The 26,200-nt window shown below is 39.1% G+C and overlaps 1 protein-coding gene across 1 annotated transcript; it reads left to right on the top strand.

Annotated features, from left to right (window-relative positions):
* The first annotated feature begins 2,074 nt into the window (after nt 1–2,074).
* Nucleotides 2,075–2,714, top strand: LOC147481220 (uncharacterized). The gene is made up of 2 exons (XM_086578871.1): nt 2,075–2,305; nt 2,379–2,714. Exons 1-2 carry the CDS (start codon nt 2,075–2,077, stop codon nt 2,712–2,714), a joined length of 567 nt encoding a protein of 188 aa, XP_086434997.1.
* The last annotated feature ends 23,486 nt before the right edge of the window (nt 2,715–26,200 follow it).

Here is a 26,200-nt window from a genome sequence, read left to right as displayed (position 1 = left end):
AGCGAAGCCGATCTCCACCACGCAACCACAATAGAGAGCGCTCCCAAGCTCGAGGACTATTAATAGACCAACCTCGCCATGAGCGCCACCATCACTCATTTGACAGAGATAATAACAGGACAATCAACATGATCACTATCCAGGACGACTCTATCACGTCCATAAGGGAGAAAAGGAGACGGGTCAGCACTCTACACGAAGTTTACCAGTTCTCCTCACAAGCGGTTCCTACCCCACGCACAACTGGCCGCAGCTCAGGAGACATTACCTTCACTGAGGCCGACCTCAACAAGGTGTGCCTCTTGCATAATGACGCCCTGGTTGTCCATGTCAAAATTAGGGAGTGGACAATCAAGTGCGTCCTCATCGATCCAGGCAGTTTGTGTGACATCCTGTTATATCAGATTATCAGGGAAATGAACTTGCCCAAGTCGGTACTGATAGATCCAATAGCCCCCCTCTATAGCTTCAATAATGGATCTCGAGTTGACCTAATTGGTGACATTATCCTACCTATCTCAATTGGGTCACGTGAAGACAAAGTTAGTATCAACACGCGCTTTAGCGTCCTGGATGTTAACTCGTCCTACATTGCTATTTTAGGATGCCGTTGGATACATAAGATGCAAGCAATGCCATCAACACTCCATTAGATGCTACATTTCCCTGGCCCCAGAGGCATAATGGAGCTCTGAAGCAACTAGCTCAATGCTCATAACTGTAATTAGATCCTTTCAATCAGCAAGCCTGCTGGGGTTTTAGTCAAAAGCAATGGAGAGATCACCACAGTCAAGATGGCTGAAGACTTTATCACTAAAGTCAAAACCCTTCCTAAGGCCCCTCGCACCGAGCTGGCTAAAGCCAACACTGGGGCTTGATCAAGGAAGTCGCTTCAAAAGCTAAAACCCCAGAGGTCGCTCAATCACCTCAGGACAAGGAGGTATCACAAGAGACCAAGACCCCTGAGGTCACTCAGCCCACTAACGTGGCAACTCAGCCAGAACTCAAGGAGAAAGTCAACCTCGAAACTGAGAAAGACCCCAAGTTTGTTTATGTAGGAGCTAACATTGATCCTACTCTCAAGTCACAACTTGTAAGCTTTTTGTCATTGAATATAGATGTTTTTGCTTGGTCGTATATCGATGCCCCTGGAATTGATCCTACTATTGCATGTCATAAACTAAATGTGAACACAAATGCCAAACCAGTTTGCCAGCGACCTAGGAAACTATCCTTTAGGTTCCAAAAAGCCATAAATGACGAGATTGACAATCTCAAAAAAGTTGGTTTAATTAGGAAGGTCGAGTACCCCTGAATGGATTGCTAACATTGTAGCAGTCTCAAAAAAGAATGACATAGTTCGCCTTTGCGTAGACTTCACCAATCTTAATCAAGAAACCCCTAAAAATAGCTTCTCCTTACCAAGAATCGACCGACTTGTAGACTAGACCTGTGGCCACGAACCCCTATCATTCATGGATGCCTACAGTGGCTACAACCAAATCCCATTAGCAGAAGAAGACCAAGAGAAAACCTCATTCGTAACAGAGCAAGAAATTTACTGTTACAACGTCATCTCATTCGGCCTCAAGAACGCTGGAGCGACCTACCAACGACTTGTCACCGATATGTTCCAAGACATGTTAGGAGACACCATGGAAGTCTACATAGACGACATGGTCGTCAAAAGAAAGAAAGCTGGAGATCACTTAGATCATCTCACACAAGCGTTCTCCAGACTGCGGCGAACTCAGATGAAACTTAACCCTGAGAAATGCCTCTTTGGAGCATCCTCTGGGAAATTTCTGGGGTATTAGGTCTCACAACGTGGGGTAGAAGCTAACCCCGATCAGATTCGAGAGTTCTTGGACATGCCCAACCCAAAAACAAAGAAGCAGATACAGAAACTGTCAGGAATATAATGGTAGCAGCTCTAAACCGATTCATATCGAGAGCATTAGACAAATGCCGACCTTTCCTGCAAATTCTCAAGAAGGGTGAACAGTTTTCATGGAACGAGCAATGCCACTAAGCGTTTTCTACTCTCAAGGACTACTTGTTAACACCACCTGTGATGGCAAAGCCAATTGATGGTGAAACGTTGGGGCTGTACTTAGTTGTGTCTAACTTCACTATCAGTTCAGTTCTCTTCAAAAAGGAACATAATGCAGAGAAACCAATCTACTTCACAATCAAGATATTGTTGCCAGCTGAGAAGAACTACTCCCACATTGAAAAGGCAGTACTAGCATTACTTTACTCAGCAAGAAAGTTCAGGCCATACTTTCAAGCACAACCAATCAAAGTGCTCACTGACCTCCAACTAAAAAAGATCCTTCTTAAAGCCAACAAAACAACTCGCATGACAATATGGGCAGAAAAACTTCGGTGAACACCACATTGAGTTCACCCCGAGAACATCTCAGAAGGGTCAGGTCGTTGCCGATTTCTTAGCAGATTTCCCAGTTGACGACCTGAACTGGGAACCAGAGGTCGACATCTCAACCTTTAAACAACATGACGCTTTAGTATGGTCCCTCTTCGTGGATGGAGCTAGCAATCCAAGTGGCAGCGGAGTCGGAGTAGTCCTAGTGTCACCAGATGGTGCTATGGTGGAAAAGTCAGTTCGCATTAATTTTGTGACGTCCAATAATGAAGCTGAGTACAAAGCCCTGATCATGGGGCTCCGTATGGCGTTAGAACTCAAAGTTTAGGAGCTCAAGGTCCTTAGGGATTCACAACTGAACATTCGCCAGGTCGCCAACGAGTATACCACCAATGACGGTAACCTTTCTAAATACCTTCAAGTTGTCAATCAATTATTGCCTTCTTTTAAGAAAGTCACCATACACCATTTCCTACGGGAAGAGAATCGCCATGCCGACAGCTTAGCATACCTCGCGACCCAAACACCGAACTGCGACCCTAGGAAACTTCTCATTGAAGTAATCGATAAACCTGCTTACCAAAATGAGCACGTCCTAGAAATCAGCGACCTATGCCCACTCTCTGACACTCAGATGAGTCAAACATGGATGCGACCTATCATAGAGTATATCCAGCTAGGTAAGACACCAACAGATTGCGCCAAGGCCAGACAGGTTCAATATATACCAGTCAGGTCGCTACTACCTAGTAAACGGAAAACTATTCAGAAAATCCGCCGGAGGGCCACATTTGAGGTGTATAAGCCCATAACAAGGTCAGATGATTTTCGTAGAGATCCTCGAGGGAGAATGCGGGAATCACGCAGGAGGTCGCTCTTTGGCTCACAAATCGATCTCACAATGATATTTCTGGCCAAGAATGCAGATCGATGCCAAGAAATATGTATTGAAATGCATTAAGTGCCAAACATTTGGCCACAATATCATCCAGCCAGCTAGAGAACTCATCAACATTACCAGCCCTTGGCCATTTCACATCTGGGGCTTGGACAACATGGGTCCATTCATTCCATAGAAAAGCACAGGTTTCCAGTTCGTCTTAGCGGCAACTAATTACTTCATCAAATGGGTGGAAGCGATCCCCTTGGCTCATGCCAAATAATCTAATGTTAGAAGCTTTATTTGGACCAACATCATTACCAGATTTGGCCTCCCCCACACACTGGTGATGGACAATGGCTCCCAGTTCAAGGGAAAAATAGTTAAGGAGTTTTTGGCTAAGTGCAAGATCGTTCACGCGTTCTCCACTCCCCAGAACATTCAAAGCAATGGTCAAGCAGAATCCAGTAACAAGGCAATTATGGAGAACTTAAAAAAAATATTGAAAAGAACAAAAGCCAGTGGCCAATGCAGTTAGAAAACATTCTATGGGCTCATAGAATGATAACTCGTTCTAGTACAGGCGAGTCACCATTCTCATTATGCTACGGTACTAAGGCTATCATTCCTACCGAGCTGACAATTACAACGACTCGATCTGAGATTGTCGAATCTGGTCAGAACAATTCCATTCTTGCTCGAGAGGTCGACTTACTTGAAGAAAGATGCGACCTAGCAACCATTTGAGTGGCATCCTACCACCAAACTCTGAGGAAGACATACAACAAGCGAGGAAACCCTCGAAGTTTCCAAACTGGTAACCTAGTCTTGAAAAAGACTAAAGATGACTCAAAACTGGCACCAACATGGGAAGGCCTTTACATAGTGGAACAAGTCATTGGCAATGGAGCATATTGGATCAAAACCCAAGACGAACAGACATTACCACGTCCTTGGAATACTTTCTTGTTAAAGAAATTTTATCAATAAAAGATTCCATTTGCAAGAGTTCTTACTCTTAACACTATACACATAGTTTTTGTTTGCATCAATACACAGCAGTCTCTCAATGTTAACAAAAAGGCACACAACTCGCTCTCTAAGAGCAAACTACTTACTTGAAGTAAAACACTCTCCATAGCTTAAACGTTCTCCACAATAAAATGCTCACTCGAGCTCAGGGCTACATAGCTCACACACTTCTCACTAGTTGGAGACCTACACTTCTAGGGTCAACTCAGTGTAGAATGCTCTCTAAGAGCCAAACGATTACTTGAACTTAAACGCTCTCCAGAGCTTAAACGTTTTGCATAATAAAACGTTCACTTGAGCTCAAGGCTACATAGCTCACACACTTCTCACTAGTTGGAGACCTACACTTCTAGGATTAACTTAGTGCAGAACGCTTTCGAAGAATAAACGCGTTCACTCGAGCCCAAAATGCTATCTAGATTCAAAACGCTCTTCATAGTAGTATGCTAAATCGAGCTCAAATGTGTCAAGGCATCCTAAGTCTTCCTAGACAACAAGACATACATCTCTAGGTCAAATTACTACTGAGATATCAAAACAACATGCAACAAGCATTCAAGCAAAAGTAAGACAAAGCAAACATGCATTTTATAAGTGCAAAATACGAACTGCCTGAACACACTCAAGAAACTAGTTCTTTAAAGTCTACCAAACTGCCACTTAGGTGGAAACCAATTTGTTCAGATCTCAAAAATAAAGTGATAAATAAAGAGAACTGCCCAGGTTATCCCAGGTTATCAGCTCTTAATGTATTTGGCCAAGGCCACAACAAACATAAAAGGCGAACTACCCATGTATGCCCATGAAACCAGCTCTATTGTATCAAGACAACTCTCATAGATAAATGTATACTACCAAGAGAAACATGTAAACCTCACCACTCTCAACAAAGAAGAAGATATCAAGAAATATTGGACAAGTCTTTACTACGTAGGGGATCCAAGTCCTCTCTCACAGCAGCCTCACCGTCCACAGTAGCTATAGAAGTACTTACATCATTTTGGTCAGGACTCCTTTCAACAAGCTCTAGAGAGGTAGTAGCCAAGATGTACAGGAGCATCACATGCATATTCTAGTACGTCTTGCTCTGGTGTACCCGAAGCCCCGCGTTCATGCTCCTCCCTCAAAACATAATACTCCTCTCCAGTTCAATGTAGTCCTTGTCTAAAAACTCATAGGCATCCTTCGCTTTCTGGGTAATCTCTTTACAATTTTTGGCATAGGCAGTTGCTATCTGCATTTCAGTCTTCAGCCCCATCACTTCATTCATCAGCATGATCTTTGCCAAGCACACGTCCTGATACTGCAAATTTATTTCATCAAATTCTTTCTTCTCAGCTACCTGAACAGCTTGGACATTAGCCAACTCCTACTTTAGATGCTCAATCACACCTTTCTTAGAATTAACAATCTGGTGACCTCCTTTAGCTTATAATAGCCACTAATAAGCTAGGAGACACATAACAATAGTACCAGTCACGATTTAGAAGTCCAATAAGCAAAGAAACCAAGGTTTTAAGAACGCTTACCATACATTGCACCAAGTTCATCAGCCTCAAGTTCTCAGCTAAGTCCTTGGCATCAAGGTCACTCCGGTCCCCATCAAGTGCGATGCTTTCCAACAAGCAACTCGCCAACTTGGCCCGACTTGTAACTACAATCACCTCGCTTAACAGTTCATTTCTTACCTTGCTCATCAACATAAACCAGGTTCTGATCTAGGTCATCCTGGTTCATTACAGACTTCCCAATTGCTTTACCAGGGACTTTCACCTTCATAGCAGGAGCACGCGAGCCAGGAGTAGCAGGCTGAGACAACTCAGTCCCAAAAGTCTCCAGCTCCAAACCGCTCATATCGAGCTCGGCCCTCGACCTAGGACCCGAACCAGGTCGCCCCCAGTATGCTCTACCACAAGAACAGAGCGCCTGCTACCACTATCCACCCTGGCACTCTTCACAAGTTTACTATTCGAGGGGCCAGCCTTCCTCTTCAGCACAGAGTCACACCCTGAGAAGACTGATTCATCCATATCAAGCGGGGAATTCTCCCTCTGCTACCTACCTGACCCTATAGGAGTAGCCTCAGAGTTCCCACCAGTACGAGGCGCAGTTCGTTTCAGCACACCAGCTCCACTCCGTGATGCACCTGCGTCACCTCCAACTTTCACAGACCTAGAGCAGTTCCTACATGCGGCGAGACTCTTGGGTAATCAAATCACTATCTTCTCTCCATAACAACTTCTATTTATGAACTACTAACAATTGCAACTCACGCTCTTTTCTTTTGTTGCCTCCTCTTCGACCTTACCCCATCACTATCACACTCAGTGAAATAGCACGCAACATCCTCAAGAATCTCCCTCTTCTCAGATCACCTTAGCCTCGCAAACCTCTCAATTTCTCCCCAACAACTCCTGTTCGTAATCACCACGTCTGCATAGACAAGCAAACAAATACATATCAAGATCAACAAGAAAAAGAAACAAATCATCCCAAACGCAAAGAACAATACAAACATACTATCAAAATTATAATTCCTAGGCCTCAAACTATTTCTAGGCACACAATACTTCCCCCCTTAACAACAACAACGGTCTTTGCTCCCAAGGCTCGTTACTCACTCCATCCAAAACAGATGACTTACTAGTCATAGTTTGTAGATTAAAGTTGTTCGACCTAGATCGCTTCACAACGAAGTGTTCTAACACATCATTCAACCTAATATCGTACTCCCCTGACTCATTTAACATATCAAAAACCCTAAAAAGTCTCCAAATGTTCTCAATGAACTTGCATGGAGCCTTCCCACAAAAGTTTAAGACATCATAAGTTAACATTGAGAACGGCAAGTGCATTCCTGCTCTCAGTTGCCCTACACAAACAATGACCTCTCTATTTATAGGAACAAAACTACTACTAAATACATTATCTACATCCCCCAGATCATGTATTTCCAGTTTGGGTATGTTTATGTTAAACCTCTCCCTCAAATTTCTAAAACTTCTCAGTGCACTCCTAGTTACAGACCTACATGGCAAGCTACTAGAGGAAGAACCGTCCTCCACGTCATCATTGCTTGAAATAGCAATAACGGGACCAGAAACCTCTGCCCTTCCGACCCTAGTGACCTCTTTATATCATTAGAACGGGTATCCTCCGAATCATACATCCTTTCTAAAAACACAAGCTTTACAAAACCAACAACGACCTATCTACCAACAAATGCTATCTAAATAATGATAGAGAAAGAAAATGGCGGAGAACTAACCTGTTATTCTCTAAACCATGCTAAAGAGAAAGGGTGCAAATGGTAAAGAGAAATGCTCAAGGTGAACCCTTAAGTTCTCCAAAGCGTATTCAATACGACACCCTTTCGATTCCCAATACAAGTAATCATGACACCAAATCCTATAACGACACGTCTTCTACTAAGCCGTTTTTGGTAATCTTAGGTTATTTGTACCCACCCAGGGAACTGAAGCGATTACTATTATTTTTTCAAAAATCCTTTCGCATGTGCTCCTCACGTTCTACCTTAAAACTCTCACCAGATCGCTCTGAACGCCCTATAACAATCTGCTGAGCGGGGGCTGTGTGAGGGACTAATACCCAAATCCTATTGATATTATACACGTGTCCAACATAAGCAAAACTACCAACCGATCTGTACCAACTACTCTTTCAGGTTGTTTCATAATAACACATACAATCCACCAAGCTTTCATGTAATGAGAAAAGATCTCGCTCAAAGTTGCCACACTATCAAGTAAGATAAACACTTGGTTAGGTATAGGATACTCATAAGTTCCAATATCATTACAGAAGCTCATATCCCCTAAATTCCTGAAGTAAGAATATTAAAAAGTTATCAACTAGTAATGTTGTTTTAAAGCACAATCGCAAATGTTTGGACTTATTGCTGCTAAGTTGTTGATAAACAACAAAGATAAACTTGAGTTGCAATCTGCAATTCGCCAAGGCAGAATGTTATAATATACTTCAATCTTATTATAACAAACATCTTTTCACAGTTGATGTGCCTGTGAACATATGTGAGTTTTGATTTTCTTAATGTGCATGTATATGTGAATTTTTATTTTCTTCAGCAGTATAGGAAATTGTAGAAATATATCTAAAGAGGAATTTTGCAAAGATATATACAACAAAAATGAGAGCAAAAACAACTACAACTGATGCATACTAGCTATGATTAACAAGAAATTCACACTTAAGGCCATATCAATTCCACTGTACTTCAAAATGTTGAACTATTAGTATACTTAACTCATAATGCCCTTTCATTAAATCATACTTTGCTATAATTCATTATGGGGGATGGTTATATGAACTCTATTCAAAATGACTCCAAAGTTACTCCACTACTAAATACAATGAATTAGAAACTAATTTTTGGTAGGGATGTTGTCCACACAATAGAGATCATCCTCATAAAAAATCAGTTCACTTGAAGATGTATAACCTTGTAAAAAATCGTTTAGAATGTTATGAAATTATCCAACAGCCCAATTTTTTTTAATTTCCTAAGAACTTTTGACAAAGTTAAACATATTCAATTGAGCTGATTTTTTGTGGGGGTGTTCTTTATCATGTGATGTATATCTCCACAAAAAATTAGCCCTCAATTCATCTTGTAAGTCCACTTTTAGGAGTGGAGTAACATTGGAGTCACTATAAGGGGGAGTTCATATAACCATCCCCTTCATTATGTCCAACTAATGTTTCCTATAAAAAACCAAAAAGTCCAACTAAGGTATAAAATAGAACATATGGCTCACTGCCAGAATAGATTTCATTGTTCTTAACATGTGATGCCTTTTTAACTATTTCTCTACTGGGAATGATGCCCGTCTATGAATAGATCAACAAAAAAGTCCCCTTTATTTTCTTCTCTGGTACACAGATCTGCAACCATAGACTGTTGACACGTTTCAATAGATGTTTGATCTTGATTGAAGATCTGCTAATTGGGTAAACACCACATAACATGGTATAAATTTGGGGATGCAGGTAGGATGATACAAGCCTAACACAAAACATCTGGTACTACAACCATTGCAATATTGTCCAATCTTCACCCATGTTTCCAACATCGGATGAGCCAAACAGTATTGTAATGTTGTATTCAGTGGTATTTCAGACCACCATAAAAACACTTGACTATTTTGTAAATATAGGGAAAGTACCTTGGTTTTGATACTGAGGACAATAAGAGGATGCTAGGCTCTCCCAGTCTTGAACCTTTCTTAAATTCTTCTTCTCATTGTTCACAACTTTAGGCAACTCGAGAGGCTTAAAAGGGCCAAACATAATAGCTTTGGAATTATTTTTGGAATTCCTATGATCGTGTTGCATCCAGTTATGATTTTCATCGTCTGTAGATTCCTCACATTTTATCTCCGTCCTCATCTTCATCTTCTGGTTTGTTTTCTCAACTATTGCAAGATATATTATTGTCATTTTGTAACTGGTATTAGTAATGTCGAACTCAAATACCCTTTTCTTCGAATCAATAGGCTCTGATAATTCATGAACATGTTTTCTATTAACTCCCAACCATATGAATGAGAGCTTTCTGTTCTCTGGGTGATGAGTCTGTATATCAAACACAAGGCCACTGAATGTGTAAATATTATACAAGATACTAGTTTGTTCTTGCTAAAGTACTACATTTAAACATTATCTTACCTTCTCAATAAGATTTAGAGAAGACAAAACATTTGCAATGTCATACAACCGCCGCACCTTCGCTGCAAAGTTACATTATAAATGGAAGTATTAGACTATCAGTCCATGAACCTATGAGTTGTTTTCATATGTTTGTCTGTAAACATATCTATAAACAGTAAAGCATAAAAATGAATTTTGCCAATTTTATTACTTGGCATCTGAGATGAATCGTGCATTTCACCGAGCAAGAACTTGGCAGCTTCATCTAGAGAAACCAGATTCGACTGGACAGAAACAGACATGCAAAATAAAATAATTTTTTTTGAACTAGATGAAAAGATAAAATGCATCATTGAGACACAACTAGCTCATTGTCTAAATGACTTACATCTCTACATATGAAGAGCTTAACAAAATTCTGAGTTAGAGCAGCAAGTGATTTTTCCATTCTGTTATCTGCAGAACAATCATTTTCAAAATAAATGAGACGCCTTAAAAAGGGGGGAAACCACTTCTTAATTCTTATCCAATTACATATGTACAAACAAGAAAAAGATGGTAACATGACAGAATCTTCTGAATAAATTGAAAGGGCAACTAATGGAAACAATAAAACTCACCAAGCTTAGAGGACAAAGAATGTTTAAGGTTAAATTTCCTTTCCTCAATATCAAACGACATTGGTTTCTCATCCCCATCCCAAATCTAAAGTAATAAACAAAAAACAATATTAGTTCTAGTTAGGTTAATGGTAGAGACAAGAAGATAGGTTTTTCACTCTCAAAAGACTCTCTCTTGTATCTATTCACTCTCAAAATAGTCCCTTATATATTGGGTACAACTAACGAGTAGATATGATACTATAACTATCATACTTACATGTTATGTCACTTCTTACAACATACATCTGCAGACTACTCAAAACCTTCTGTTCGGAGACATAGAGTCGAACAGTACTATTTATGCATATGACAACTTAAGTTACATATCTCTAACACTAACATTACATTAGTTAACATTCTCCCCCTTAATGGAATGTTCATAGACTCCTAAGAGTTCCTTTAGCTGCTGGAATTTATCCCTTGACAAAGCCTTTGTAAAGATTTCTGCAATTTGCTCTTCGAACTTGCAATACTCAAGCTAGATTTCACCTTTCTCCACGACTTCCCTTATCAAGTGATACTTGATTGCTATATGCCTTGTCCTACTGTGATAGACTGTTCTTTGCCATTGCTATGGCTGATTTGTTATCACAAAATAACTCCGTGCCTTCCTCTTGCTTCTCCTTGAGATCCTCCATTATTCTTCTCAACCAAGTGACTATAGAAGTCGCCATTTTTCTGCTGAAATGTACTCCGCTTCAGCTGATGATTGAGCCATCATTTCTTGCTTCTTTGAACACCATGAAAATATACCCGAACCAAGAGAAAATGCATTACCAAAAGTACTCCTCATATCATCAATGCAACCTCCCCAATCACATTCACAATAGTCAATCAACTTGACATCTACATCTCTATCATATTTAATGCTAAAATTCAGACTTCCTTGTATGTATCGCAACATTCTCTTTGCTGCCCTAAGATGAAAGTGACTAGGAGAACTCATAAACCTTGACAACAAACTTGAAGCATATGCAATATCCGGCCTTGTCGCTGCAAGGTACAACAAGTTTCCAACCAAATTTCTATAGAAAGTCTCATCTATGTTCTTCCCCCCATTATCCTTCATGAGTTTCTCATTGACAACAAGTGGTGTTGGCGTTGGCTTGCAACTCGCCATACCAAACTTCTTCACAATATTTTCAGCATACTTCTCTTGACAAATGAACATACCATCATCTTCTTGGTATATCTCAATTCCAAGAAAGTGATGTAGCAAACCCATATCACTCATCTCATACTTCTTCATCATATCAATCTTAAATTCATCAATCATTCTAGCATCATTTCCAATAAAAATCAGGTTATCTACATACAATGCAACAACCAAAATAGACGTACCTTTGCATTTTATGTACAAGGTAGGCTCACTCTTGCTTTTCTTGAACCCCTTTTCAATGAAATAGCTATCAATTTGACTATACCATGTCCTTGGTGCTTGCTTCAGCCCATACAAAGCTTTCTTTAACTTGTACACTTGTCTTCTTCTCCTTTCACCATAAAGCCTTGTGGTTGTTCAACATACACCTCTTCTTTCAATTCTCCATTCAAGAATGCTGATTTTACATCAAGTTGGTATAACAACCAACCTTTTTGTGCCGTCATAGCTATAATAGCTCTAATAGTGTCAAGACGTGAAACCGAGCAAATGTTTCATCATAATCCACACTGGGCTCTTGAGAATAACCCTTGACAACCAATCTTGCTTTGTTTCTTTGCACGGTACCATTGGGATTATACTTCACCCTAAAAACCCATTTCATATCAATAACATCTTTATGCATCGGCCTTTCAACTAACACCCATGTCTTGTTCTTCTTAATAACTTGAACTTATTCTTCCATAGCCTTTACCTATGCTTCATCTTTCACTACTTCTTCAAAATTTTCTGGTTCCATGACACAAAAGTTATACCTTTCAATTCTCTTAATTACTTCTTTCAAATTTCCCATCTTTTTAGGAGTGGAGGGTGGAGATGACGATGTGGAGAACTCTGTGATGGTGTTGACGAACTTGACTTTGGTGAGGATTGAGGTGAGTCTTCATCACTTTCACCTTTATGTGCTGATTTTTCTGCTTCCTCCTCGACTAAGACATATTTTCTTTCAACTTTGCCTTCATCCCAATTCCTACTAGCTTTCTCATCAAATATCACATCTCGGCTTGTAACCATCTTCTTGCTTTTAAGACTATATAATATATAACCTTTTGATTGTGAGCTATAACCCACGAAGATGCACTTCTCACTTGTCTCATCTAGCTTGCTTCGTTTCTCCTTTGGAACTTGCGTATAACACACACTTCCAAACACCTTAAGATGCCTTACGGATGGTTTTCTACCACTCCAAGCTTCAACTGGAGTTTGTCCCCATACTGCCTTTGTAGGACATCTATTCAGCAAGTACACTGCTGTATTTACAGCTTCAGCCCAACAAAACCTTAGGCAAACCCTTCTCATGTAGCACACCCCTTGCCATTTCCATCACGGTTTAATTCTTTCTTTCGGATACTCCATTTTGTTGCGGTGTATACCCAACTGTGAGCTATCTTTCCATGCCTTCATCTTGACAAAACTTATCAAACTCATGAGAATTATACTCTTTCCTATTGTCACTTTGCAACTTCTTGATATAGCACCCATTTTGCTTCTCGACATAGCTTTTAAACTTCTTGAAAATGGAAAATACTTCGGATTTCTACCTCATAAAATAAACCCATGTTATCCTTGTATAATCATCAATAAAGAGAATAAAATACATATTGTTTGAGTGAGAAAATGTCCTCATTAGACCACAAACATCGGTATGAACAAAACCAAGCACTTCATTTGCTTGCCATACTACACCTTTTGGAAAAGGTTTTCTGTGATGCTTCCCAAGTGCACACCCATCACAAACTTCATTTTTGTCTTCAATACTCTTTGACAATCCTTATACCAAGACTTTTTGACAAAGCAACTTGAGACCAACAAAGTTCAAATGCCCAAATCTACGATACCATAACCAAGACTCATTCGTACATTGCACTTTCAAAGCCACATTTCTTTCATACTTGAACACCAATGGAAAACTTCTATTTTTCTATATCTGGACCTTCTAGATGAGTTGCTGCTGCCCATGCTTTTTATCATAGATAACACACCCATAATTCTCGAAATGCACTCCATAACCATGTTCTACAAGCTGTCTAACACTTAGCAAATTCTGGTCTAAGTCCGTAACAAGCAAAACATCATGAATACACTTGGTGCCCTAATTGGTGTGAACACCAATTGTACCCTTGCCTTGCACAATCACCAAAACACCATTTCCCATCTTCACTTGTGAATTGCAGCTTGAATCCATGTCAGAAAATAGATTTTTGTCACCGGTCATATGGTTACTACAACCGCTATCAAGAAACCATACATCATTCTTATGCTCGGCAACACTTTGACAAGCAAAAAACAAGTTACCTTCACCTTCTTTTTCTTCCGCAATACTTGCTTGTTGAGATTGACAATCTCTTTTCACATGCCCAAACTTCTTACAATTGTAACATTGTGGTTGCCCCTTGAACCAACAATTTTTCTCAATATGGCCACTTCTATTGCAATGGTAACATTTCGGTAACGAAGAATCTTCACTTCTAGGCCTTCTTTAATGATCAAATCTTCCTCGACCTCGACCTCTACTTCTTCCTCTCCAATGCCTACCACCACCTCTTGATGATTCCAGCTTGCTTTCATTTCTAAACGGTCTCTTTTCATCGTGTCTTGAACTGAAATTCAGCTTGGACTGAAATGCACTCTCAACTGATTTTTCAGAGCGTCTCATAAGTCTTTGTTCAAATGATTTCAAAGAGCCTAACAATTCTTGTAAACCTAACTCAGAAATGTCTTTTGTTTCCTCAATTACAGCTACAATAAGATCAAACTTTTGAGGTAAAGTCATCAAAATCTTTTGCACAATTTTTCTATTACTAACTTCTTCACCATAAGCTTTCATTTGGCTCACAAGTTTAGTGAATCTAGAGGAATATGCATGCAAGGATTCATTTTCTTTCTTCTTCATATTTTCAAACTCTCTTCTTAAAGTTTGAAGTTTGATGGCTTTTACCTTGGTGTTTCCTTGAAACTCTTATTGAAGAATACTCCATGCATATTTGGATTTTGTTGCTCCCATGATCCTTGGAAAGATGGTGTCTCCTACACCTTGTTGAATAAAGAGAAGAGATTTAGCATCCTTTTTCTTTGCATCTTTCAATTGCTCCTTTTGAGTATTGGTTAACCCTTCTATTGTTGTTGGTTCTACATACCCATTTTCTACCAAATCCCAAATATCTTGAGAAATGAATAAAGTTCTCATCTTTATATACCAAAAATCATAGTTTTCACCTTCAAATAATGGAATAGAAAGTTGTTGGATGTTTAAACTTGAGTTACTTGAGCTCACCATTAAGAATCTCTCACAAAGCTTTCACCTTTCTTCTTATAATTTCCAGATCTACTTTCTCCTTAATGATTTTCAAAAATTTAAGCTTTATCATTTCTTTTCTTCACTACCTCACTTTGATTTTTAATCTCCCTTTGATCTTAGTTCCCTTTGAGCTTAGCTCTGATACCAATTGTTAGGCTAATGGTAGAGACAATGAGATAGGTTTTTCACTCTCAAAAGACTCTCTCTCGTATCTATTCACTCTCAAAATAGTCCCTTATATATTGGGTACAACTTATGAGTATATATGACACTATAACTGTCATACTTACATGTTATGTCACTTCTTACAACATACATCTGCAGACTACTCAAAACCTTATGTTCGGAGACAGAGCCGAACAATACCATTTCTGCATATGACAACTTAAGTTACATATCTCTAACACTAACATTACATTAGTTAACAGTTTTTAACACTTATTAATAGCCAAAAGTAATGTAAGAGATTAAACCCCAAGAAACTCACTTTGCTGAAGTTGTTGTTATTAGTGAAACCCTAAAAAAATGACTAAAAATTATTTATATTAACAAACAATTTAATCACCTTTAGCACATGTAATAATATCGGTTTTTCGCCTTATGTGCAAGAACCTAAAATTATATTTAAAATATTAAAATTAAATTAAATGAAAAGATTAAACAAAAATGGTAATCATAAAAAAAGAAAATGAATCACACTCACCCCTGATAGGGTTATATACTAAAAGCATTACTTTTGTAATAATTATAATTCTTTATATTTTGAATGAGAATCATATGGGCAAATGTTATGCATATTATATATGTTATTAGTTATATGCATGTGTCTAATACTTTATGTTGTAGATGATATGGTGTGTGGTGACACACAAACGATTATATCATTAGTACCTTATAAAGTATAAGTAAACGTTCACAACCTAGATGGATTTGGACAAACCATTGGTACGGTTGTAGTATAATCTGGTATTAGTCTATCTTGACTATAAGATTACACTAGTACATTTTGTGTGTATTGAACAGGACCAAGTGAGGTTGTTTCTCTTTATATTGACTATATAAGAGAACAAATGCCTCTGTTATTATGGATGCTTGTCCTCTTAATCCGGATATAATAACGGGCACTTACGTGCATTGTACATTGCTTTAAATCAGCAATGAGTGAGATTCATTTGTGAATCAACAAACTCGATGGATTGGGTAATGACATTGTATCTAAGGTGTGCTATTCATTATAGAAGGAATCCGTGTCCTGCAAGAAGTCGGGCTGATGATGTCCCCTTAAGGAGCTTATAAGGATTATCATGTAAACCCTGCAGGTGGATTTGATCCGACATGACAATGAGGTTGAGTGGTACTACTCAAGGACATAAGAAGTTGATTAATATAGTTGTCAGTAACTTGACTTAATCAATGGACATTCGATATCTTAAACACGGGGAGATCAACGAGCATATAATATAGAGCCTATAAACGTAACACATAATTTAGGATTAGGGAGGTAGTGCAACAATGGCCTTTAGTGGAATAAGCTATTTGTTGACGGACTTGGGTCGTGTGTTCTGGGTGAACATGGGAAGCCCAAGCCCGTCAGGAGGCCCAACCCTAATTTATCCTCATGGTCCCTGTTGTAGCCTATAAATAGAAACCCTTCTCTCCTGGCCATTTTTACTATTCATTTGGATTGAAAAGAGAGGCAAGAAAAGATAGATCCAAAATCGGTTCTAGCTTTGTGAGAAAGAAGGGGGTTAGTAGATCGTTGCCCACACAACGTCCAATCTATTGAAAGGAATACAAACAGAAGATCAAGAGGTTGATTGTTGATTTCATAAAGCTTGGATTCTCAGAGATATTAAGAAGCTGATCTAAAGGTAAATTTCTAATCAAACCGTGACACCCCTTATTCCGCTGCATGTGGGTGTTTCACGGTTCGTAGTAAATCATTCTGCGAAACTATAACGGTTCCTACAACCCCAACACTCTCCAAGACGTTAACGATATCGTAAATCCTTCACCGCTCAACACCTGCATGTTTTCAAGATTGTTACAATTTACAGATCTGGAGTCAATGAAAAAAAAAATAAAAATATTAAAAGTTAACGAAAATGAATTCAGATCTGACCTAATCGACTGTCTGCATCGTCTAATCCAACTGATTCAACTCCGTCTCGGTTATACAAGCTCAAGAAACTAAATCCATAAATAATCAATCAATCAAAACAAATATACAAACGTAAATAATAAAAGATTTTATTACTTGGTGAATAGAAGGCCAAGAGATTTATGTTTTCTACTATAAGAATGGTGTCTTTGTTCATTTGGTTTGAAATGAGGTTTATATTGTGGAAGTGAATAACCCATCATTGCTTCTTTCTTCTCTACCATTCTTTCCATATTTCTTGGAGAGACTGTTTTTTGTTTTGAAGATTTAAGGAAGGAAGATTTATGGATGTTAAATGAGAGAGAGAGAGAAAGGGAGATTCGATTTGAAAACTATAGTTGGTAGGTTTTAAATTTTGAGTTTAGGTTTGGGATTCCCCCAAAGCTAGAGATTGGTAGGTTTGGTTTTTGAAATGAACGAGCCGCGGGAGTTTGAATTCACATCTACGGCGCGCCTTCGGATTTGTTTTTCTGATTTTCCAAAATTGTTCTTAATGAGATGCTTTTATTCATTGATTGATTTCATCATCACACGTTTAGGTAAGATGAGAAATGATTTTTTTTATAACACAAAATGCCCCACATTATTATTTACTAGGGTATGCCGGTGCCTACGGCCCACGAGACCTCGACGCGCTTGCGGCGCTACCCCGACAACTCGTCACTCCTTCGGCGCAAGGCATATGTGCGCCTTCGGCGAGAAACAACACGTCGCGCCTTCGGCGCAAGGCCAACTCAATTGCCCATTATCCATAATCCCAATAGCATCAATTGGGGCAGCCAATTGTACAGTACCATGTCAAATTTGGAGGGTTAACAGTTTATGGGCTAGCCCAACAGTTTAAAATCCCAGCCACAATTGTTGACTTTTGGCTGTTTTTTGGATAGATCCCATGGTATTGATTGCACTTAACAAAATTGCACAAATCCTCCAAACACTTGGATTTGCAAAGTCATATTTTGGTGAGAATGATTACCTACCTTTGGATGAGGCCTTTTGGGCCCCATACTTCCCTATTTTGTTAGATAAATTTCACGGGATATTACTCTTTTACAGATCCGACATTGAATAACCATATATCACTATAATTTTCAGAAAAATTGGGCATTTATTTTCGCCATTTTGGTCCCTTTAGATTTGTAAACTAACTTGGGGATGTTGTGCACATGATTGGTAAAAGTGGCTACCTAGTAGGGAAGATATACTAATCCACAACTAACCAGTCCGTCCCCTTTCTATATATATATATATATATATATAAAAGCTCGCACATGACATCTCTCCTCATCACATGCATTTGTTTTCTTAGCCAAACATTCTCATAGACTCCTAAAAAAAATGCCCATTCCATATATTAGTTAGACCTCTCTTGATTTGTTACTTTCTCATTTGTTTATTCTTTATTTTTAATCACCTCCCCAACAGGGTTAAAAGTGGAAGTTTTGCCAAAACTAATCTTTATATATATAGTAGCAGTCCTTATTCTAGGGGATTATGAGAAAGGTGGAGAAAAAAACTACAAAAAGTGAGCAAAGCTAAACCTAAAAACCAAAAAAAAAAAAAAAAAAAAAAAAAAAAAAAAAAAAAACTTTGATACGACAGACACGGCCATCCAAAATACACATCTTTCTTCTTTTTCCACATCTCTCATTCTTCCAAAATACGTATTATCGAAAAAAAAAAAAAAAAGGTTGAGAAACACGAGGATGCTTGTAAGGGTAATGATAAGAGACCAAAACTGTAGTTTTAACCCTGTAACAGTCATACTTTTAGACAAATTATGTGAGTAATAATTAAGAGTTAATACTGATTACGTGTTTTTATGCATTTCAGGCTTCAAAGTCCATTATGTGCAGAAATGTGCCACTTTAGCGAGATAAAGGAGCAAAGGTCGGTTGCTAAGGAGTTTCGTGATTAAAGGCCAAGAATACAAAGCCTTTCTAAAGCCCGGTCAAAAGCTGAAAAGTCGACGCGGGCAGAAACAACACACAAGTCAGCAGAACCTCCGAAGGCCGTATCTTTGGACTCACACCTCGGAATTGGGACTACCTTATGTCAAAACGACCGGATCAGAAAGAGCTTTCCAATGGTCTAAGCCTTGACCCAATTAGAGGAGCAGAAGTGGACGAAAAGTCTGTTGAATCCAACTGCAGCTGAAGAGGCTTTTTCGGACTGAAAGAATTGGGTTTTGGGCCTGATTCTCTGGCCCAAAACATGGCTCCAAGCCCATGCACGATTTTTGGATCTAAAAGTATAAAAACAAAAGCTTAGCTCTTTGTTAATGGTAGATGGTTAGACCTAGATTAGTTAGCCTCCATTAATTAGTTTTTCATATCTTGTTTTAGATCTAGTTTCATGTTTAATTAATTACTTTAAAACAAGTAGATTATAAATTTAGTATTTGAATCATTGTTTTATTATTCATTAGATTAATAAAATCGTGTTCTTGATAATCTAGTTTCATTTTCATTAATTGTTTAGTTTCAATTTGTAGATTCAATTATTTGTCATTATTAGTTTAATTCAATTATTGCATGAGTAGTTTTGAATTGAGTTTAAACAAGTAAAGTTCAAATCTTTATATCATGTCTTGTTCGAATTCGATTGGGAATGATAGCGTGATGATTCTCGACTAAACCTCCATTAGTGGGGGTTGAGAAGCCTTGATGAAAGCTTGATTCCGATTATCGTAGAGTCGTCGTAGTTTCCTTTCCACTCTAGAAATGATTAGTTCACCATGAGAATGGGTGTAATCGTTCACATGCTAGTTATGAATTGGTAGAAATGCCATGTGTAATTAGGGATTAGGAGTAACCAGATTGTTCTCATGCGCGTAGTTCAATTCGATTACTTACGATTCTTTGATAGGATTAAGTCGAGTTAAGGTGGAATCAATCCCCCTCTAACTCCTTATCATAGAATCGACGTAGCATTCCCATAGTTGTTCTAATAGTCGACTAGTTGCATCTTGTGGGTAGTTGCATCGTAGTCTAGTTGCCATTTTGTAAATCTCTCATTAGACTTTAGTTTAGATTACTTATACATAGAGAACATTACCATGCGGAAGGACTAGGAGTGGAACGAATCATCTACTCCACTATATCTCATAGGATTGAGAGTAGAAATCTTTGATAAATTAGGCACGTATTAAGTTTTAGTTTACTTACGTTTTGAGTATTATCATTCATTTCGTAGGTAAACTAGCATTTTTACGTTTTATCAAATGGCTCCGCTGCCATCTTAGTTTCACTTTCGCATTATTTTCGTAGTATAAGTACTTTTCTTAAAGTCCCATTTCACCCACCCACCCTTGTTCGATTCTAACTGTGGTTGTCTTTTTCAGCATTAAACTTCCTCGAACAAAATAAAAAAAAAAATTGCACGGAGCGCACTCGAGCCCCAAAGGAGCGACCTCCACCGGTTATTGAAAGTCGTCGCGCCACCGCAAATCAAACACTCAGAACTTGAGTTTACACTGCGCACTGCGTTCCCAAAGTGAGCGCACCATCACCGAAATGAATTTTGCCGGATTTCCACAGGTTTGATTCGAACTTCGATTTTTCAAGTTTTTCAGTGTTCTAACTTGTTATATACACTGAACACGCGTAAACAAGACGCTATTCATAAGCGAAGCAAGGACACAATCAGGTATTCCTTTCTTCCACACCTCGCATTTCCTATTAGAGGTTTATACTAGTATATCAGAATTGTTTGGAGTGTTGATGTGTTTTGCTAAGTTTGGTCTTAGCCTTGTATGAGATTAAGGTCTGGTCGAACAAAAACACCGAACGTAATTACACAACAACGTCAACAAACAAGTCTATCTAGTATACCACCCACTACACCTCTAGCTACTATTTCACACACACAACCTGATATAATGCCTGAAGACGGAGAGACTCCTCTCTCTGACTTCTACAAAGCCTTGAGCGATAGCCCTAAATCTTGCATCGTTCTAGCGGACCTAGTGGGGGATTTCCAAATCCCCCCAAATATTTTTAATTTGTTACCGGTTTTTCATGGTTTAGACCATGAAAAACCTTATCAGCACATGCGTAGGATTGAACAAGTCATAACAACATTCCACCATCCTATGGTTGGTGCGGAACAAATTAAACTGAGGGTATTCCCTTTCACCTTAGCCGATAAGGCGACGTCTTGGTTAACTGCCCAAACGCCTAATTCTGTGGACTCGTGGGCTAAACTTGTTTAGCTGTTTATGGAATATTTTTACCCACCCCTAAAGATGGATGAGATGCTTTCCAAGATTCATTTCTTTCGACAAAATCCTCATGAATCATTTTCAGAGGCTTGGAATCGTTTCACCGATCTCCTTATAGAGTGTCCACATCATAACTTAGCGAAAGACACGTTAGTTCGTGCCTTTTTCAAAGGACTTCTACACCACCATAAAGAAGTCCTTGACATAATGAATGGGGGTAGTTTCTTAAGTAAAGGAGCCTCGGAGGCTTATAAATTTATAGAGGATCAAACTAAGCGAAATAACAACTGGGGGGGTAGTGACGATATCCACCGCTCCACTAGTTCTTCTAATACCGTTAAGGCCGCCGGTATGTTTGAAATTAAACACGATCCCGAGCTTAAAACTCTAATCGAATCACTCACTAAAAAGGTAGAGGCCATTTCTGTTCAACAAAAGCCTATCCCCGTCATGAATGTAAATTCAAATCCATGTAGTTTCTGTTGGAGCCCTGAGCATCCCGACTTCCACTGTCCTATAGCCTACGAACAGGCTTGTTCCATTAATAGTGAACCTAACGCCCTTTGGAGACAAAATCCAAACTTCGGTTGGCGAAATACCCAACACGTCACACCTCCAGGGTACAATAATCAATATGTTAGGCTAACACACAGTTTTATCCAAGCTCCACCACGACGACAAGGGCGAGTCGGGGTAATTATAATAATTATAACAACCAAGTGCAACCTCGACAAGGTCAAGCACAAGGTCAAGGTAGTTATAATAATTATAATGCTAATAGAGGTATCGTTCCGGTAAATAATAACTATCAAAATCCGCCCATAAATAATTCACGTGAGATAGTTCCAGTCACACCACTCGTGACTACTACACCCACACAACCAGATCGTCTTGACACCTTCATATAAGTGAGCCAAAAACTTTTCCAAACCATGGCTCAATCTAACCAATAGCTTCTACAATTCGTTAATAATTTAAGCCAACAGTTGGCCCAAGATAAAGCCCAACCCAAAGGTGTGTTTCAGTCACGCAATACCTAATCCTAAAACAACAAACACAGCCTTTGAGGTAACCGATAATACTAGTAATGAATATGAAAATATAGGTGAGCTAAATGCCATCACCACTCTCGGTTCTGGCAGAGTGGTTGATAACAAAGTAACTATGCCTATAGTTACCCACCAGTAGCCCCTACACCTGCTATTTTACTAGATACCAAAATAGAAACTTACCACTGTAGAGGTACCAGTTACAACACAACCTAAGAAACAGAAAGCCACGGTTAAACATCCAGGTGATACCATTGCTAAATATAGACAGAAACCACCGTTTCCACAAAAATTAGCCATGTTAACTAGGGATACAAATTATGAGGAGATTAGGGATGTTTTCAAGAATCTAACTATAAACCTTCCCTTCCTCGAAGCTATTAAAAAGCTACCACACCATGCTAAGTTTCTTAAGGAGTTGTGTACTACTAGGCGTAAGACCAATATACCAAAAGACGCCTTTTTAACAGAATAATTCCCAACTCTATCTGAACATAATGGAATTGTTAAGTACAAGGACCCTGGCCGTCCTACTGTACAATACACCTTAGGAGATTCCTATACGACGACCGCGTTATTAGACCTGGGGGCTAGTGTTAACTTACTCCCATTTTATTTGTATAGACAAATTGGTCTAGACAAGATGCAACCCACTAAAATGACGTTGCAATTAGCTGATCGGTCTATTAAGTATCCTAAGGGTGTGGTAAAAAATGTGCTGATAAAAATTCAGGATTTCTACTATCCGGCTGATTTTGTCATCCTCGATCTGAGAATTAAGCTAACGACTCTGTCGATCATCTTAGGGCGCCCCTTTCCGGCAACTGCCAATGCACTCATTAATTGCGCGATGGTTCAATGTCCATGTCTTTTGGCCATCTTGCGTTATGAAGTAAATAAATTTTGTAAAACAAAGACACATGTACCCGATTCGTCTATGGATGGAGAGGTTAGCATGATCGAGAGCTTCGCTCGAGATTATTTCAACAACACGTTCCTTGATAATCATATGCCCAAATTTCTTTCCTTTGGAAGTTCAGACTCCAACATTTTCATCCCTACACTAGTCGATACACATATTATGGATGAGGACGAGATAGATGACTTTCTCAAAGATATAGAGGACTACGATAGTAATGTGGATATGACCAATCTAGATGAGGAATTCGATGAGTTTCTTAGAGCAAGTGATGATTCACTCTATCAAGAACTACTTTGCACAACATCCACCTCGACTTCCCTCCTTCCACCCTTTCAAAGGAATCTCGAGTTTGCACTCGATCCTTTTGTTTCTCCTGTGCTTCATAATTTTTTAAATCCACCTAGTAAACAAATATTTCAGAAGGACAAACCATTTGACACCTTCATTTTTAGACTTGGAACAGTCCCTACCTACACCATGAATGAGTTTTGTGCTAAACCCACATCCTCATTGTTTACATGCTTTCCTTCTACAACTTATCCATAGCCACCATATCTTCCACAACCATTCACTTTTCCACACTTATTCACTAGGACACCCTCTCATTCAAAGATGAAAAAGAAGGTGCATGTTAGGTTACGTTATAGGTCTATCCGACTTCACGTTCAGTTCACTAGGTTGCGTCATAGGAAATCTTGGTGCTTGATTGTGTTTGGATATGTTTTCTGTGATATTTATTTATGGAATGATCCTCAACTATTTCGGTTGTTGATATATGATAAACTACATGTTCATACATATGTTTAGATAAAGTCTCGAGTATCTGACTATAAACGACTCAATTTTTGTGTTTGGTGCATTTTCTTTCATTTTCATATATTGGTAAGTGCACCATTAAGGTAACCGGGCCCTCCCTATGGAGTGTGTGGCTGTAAGTACCGGATCCTAAGCCCACGTTTAACATAATTCACGTTTTAAACTCATGCATGTTTTCTCGGTTTTTGAGTCATGTTTCACTACTGGGGTGAATTATGTCCTTATTGCTTATTGTTTTTAAATATATTAATCAGTATTTATAAAAATAAAAAATAAAAAAATATATATACATATTAAATAATAAACATAGTAATCTAAGAAGTCTCGGGAATCTAACTTTAAAAGAACCACTTAAAAAACAAATTTTCTAAACTCTGTTGTAAAAATTTGTTTGGGGGTGGGGTGTTCGTGTTTCCATCCTAGAATGTTTATGTCCCATTAGAGTTGCTTAGGCCGTTTAATTGTATTCCGATTTGGGTTGACATATTCTATGAATTTAGAGTTCATTCGTTCGCATAACGTATGTCATGCATGCACTACGAGGCATTTTCCACTATCTTATATGTCATCCATGATCGGAATGGAGTGTTTTATGGATCATTGGATTGGAAATTCTCTCTTTATCATTTCCATACCTCATTCGCAAAAATCGGACCAGTAACGAAGCGGCAATAGTAGTTTGAAGTGGTGCGAAAAATCAAAAAATTAGAAAATTTCGAATTGGGCTTGGGCCCAACTCGCGCGCACCTGCAGCGCACCCGCGTCCTTGCTCCACACCAACAGTCATGCCTTCATCTTCTCAAACCGCCATTATCAAACAAAACCAAAACTTCAAAACCTAAAACCAAAAATTAAAAAAGAAACCTAATTAAACCCACGCCCAGATTTAAATCAAGTTCAAATCTTCTCTAAAACCTTTCCACCACCAAATCCACCAAGTTAAATCACCAAAAACCACCGAAAATTAAAAATTCAAGTCAAGCATACACCACCACCGCCACCACCACTGTTTGTTTCATTCGGTTGACTTAAATTCCAACCCCACATCCCATTTAAACCCCCACTACATTCCAAACACTCCAATGGCTCAACAACGTCAAATTTTGCCGGAGCAAGCATTTACTGGCGACCACTTTGCGCCGTTTTACGATGACAAAATGATTAGTAGAGACTGGAATAGCTTGTGGTACTCGACCGAAGCCTTTTACCACGAAGACTTAGTCCGACGGTTTTAAAACACGAGGGAGTTGGAGGGTAGTAAAAGTTTTGTTATGGTGGCGAAGAGGAGGAAGGAAGTAACTGCTGGGTTGTTGGCTGAGATTCTAAGCATTCCGCCTAGAATCCATCTGGATGTCATGTTACAGGAGTCCCAATATAATGGGGTAGAGCCGTTGATGAACGCGGATAAGCACCGAAGGGAACTACAATGCGAGCTCGCATTGTGTTCGCCAGCATCCCTCGAAACCAACCAAACCGGGCCGCGCAGCTTCGATGGATTGGTCGAAATGTCCTAGGGAAGGAGAAGGTCGGCATCGGTCCGAATCCCTCCACATTTTATGGATACTCCAGGAGTAGAAGTACGAGTTCTGTATCTTGGAGTTTTTACTTAACATGATTTGGGGAGTAGGGAAGTCTATTGCACCTCTCCCTATTTTGATAACCAAGATCATGTTGAAGTTGAGAGAAGCTCCGGCGTCTAATAGGATTTACCTCACCCTACACCGAAATCCTCGTATCTATAAGGATTGTGTCCAACGAGTTTGGAGGTTGGCTGAGGATAGGGTAGAGGAAGAAGAGGATGGTGGAAATGAGAATGACTCGGAGGATGAGGAGGATTTGACTTGTTTCGATGTTGATGCCTTGGAGAGGTGTTGGTCAGATGCAGAACGCATGGCTGTGATTCATCGTGGCATGCGTTCACTCAA

The sequence above is a fragment of the Coptis chinensis genome, chromosome 8, assembly GCF_015680905.1.
Source record: "Coptis chinensis isolate HL-2020 chromosome 8, ASM1568090v1, whole genome shotgun sequence".
Taxonomy (NCBI): Eukaryota; Viridiplantae; Streptophyta; class Magnoliopsida; order Ranunculales; family Ranunculaceae; genus Coptis; species Coptis chinensis.
Note: the sequence above shows the minus strand (reverse complement) of the source record. Positions and strands in the feature narration are given on the sequence as shown.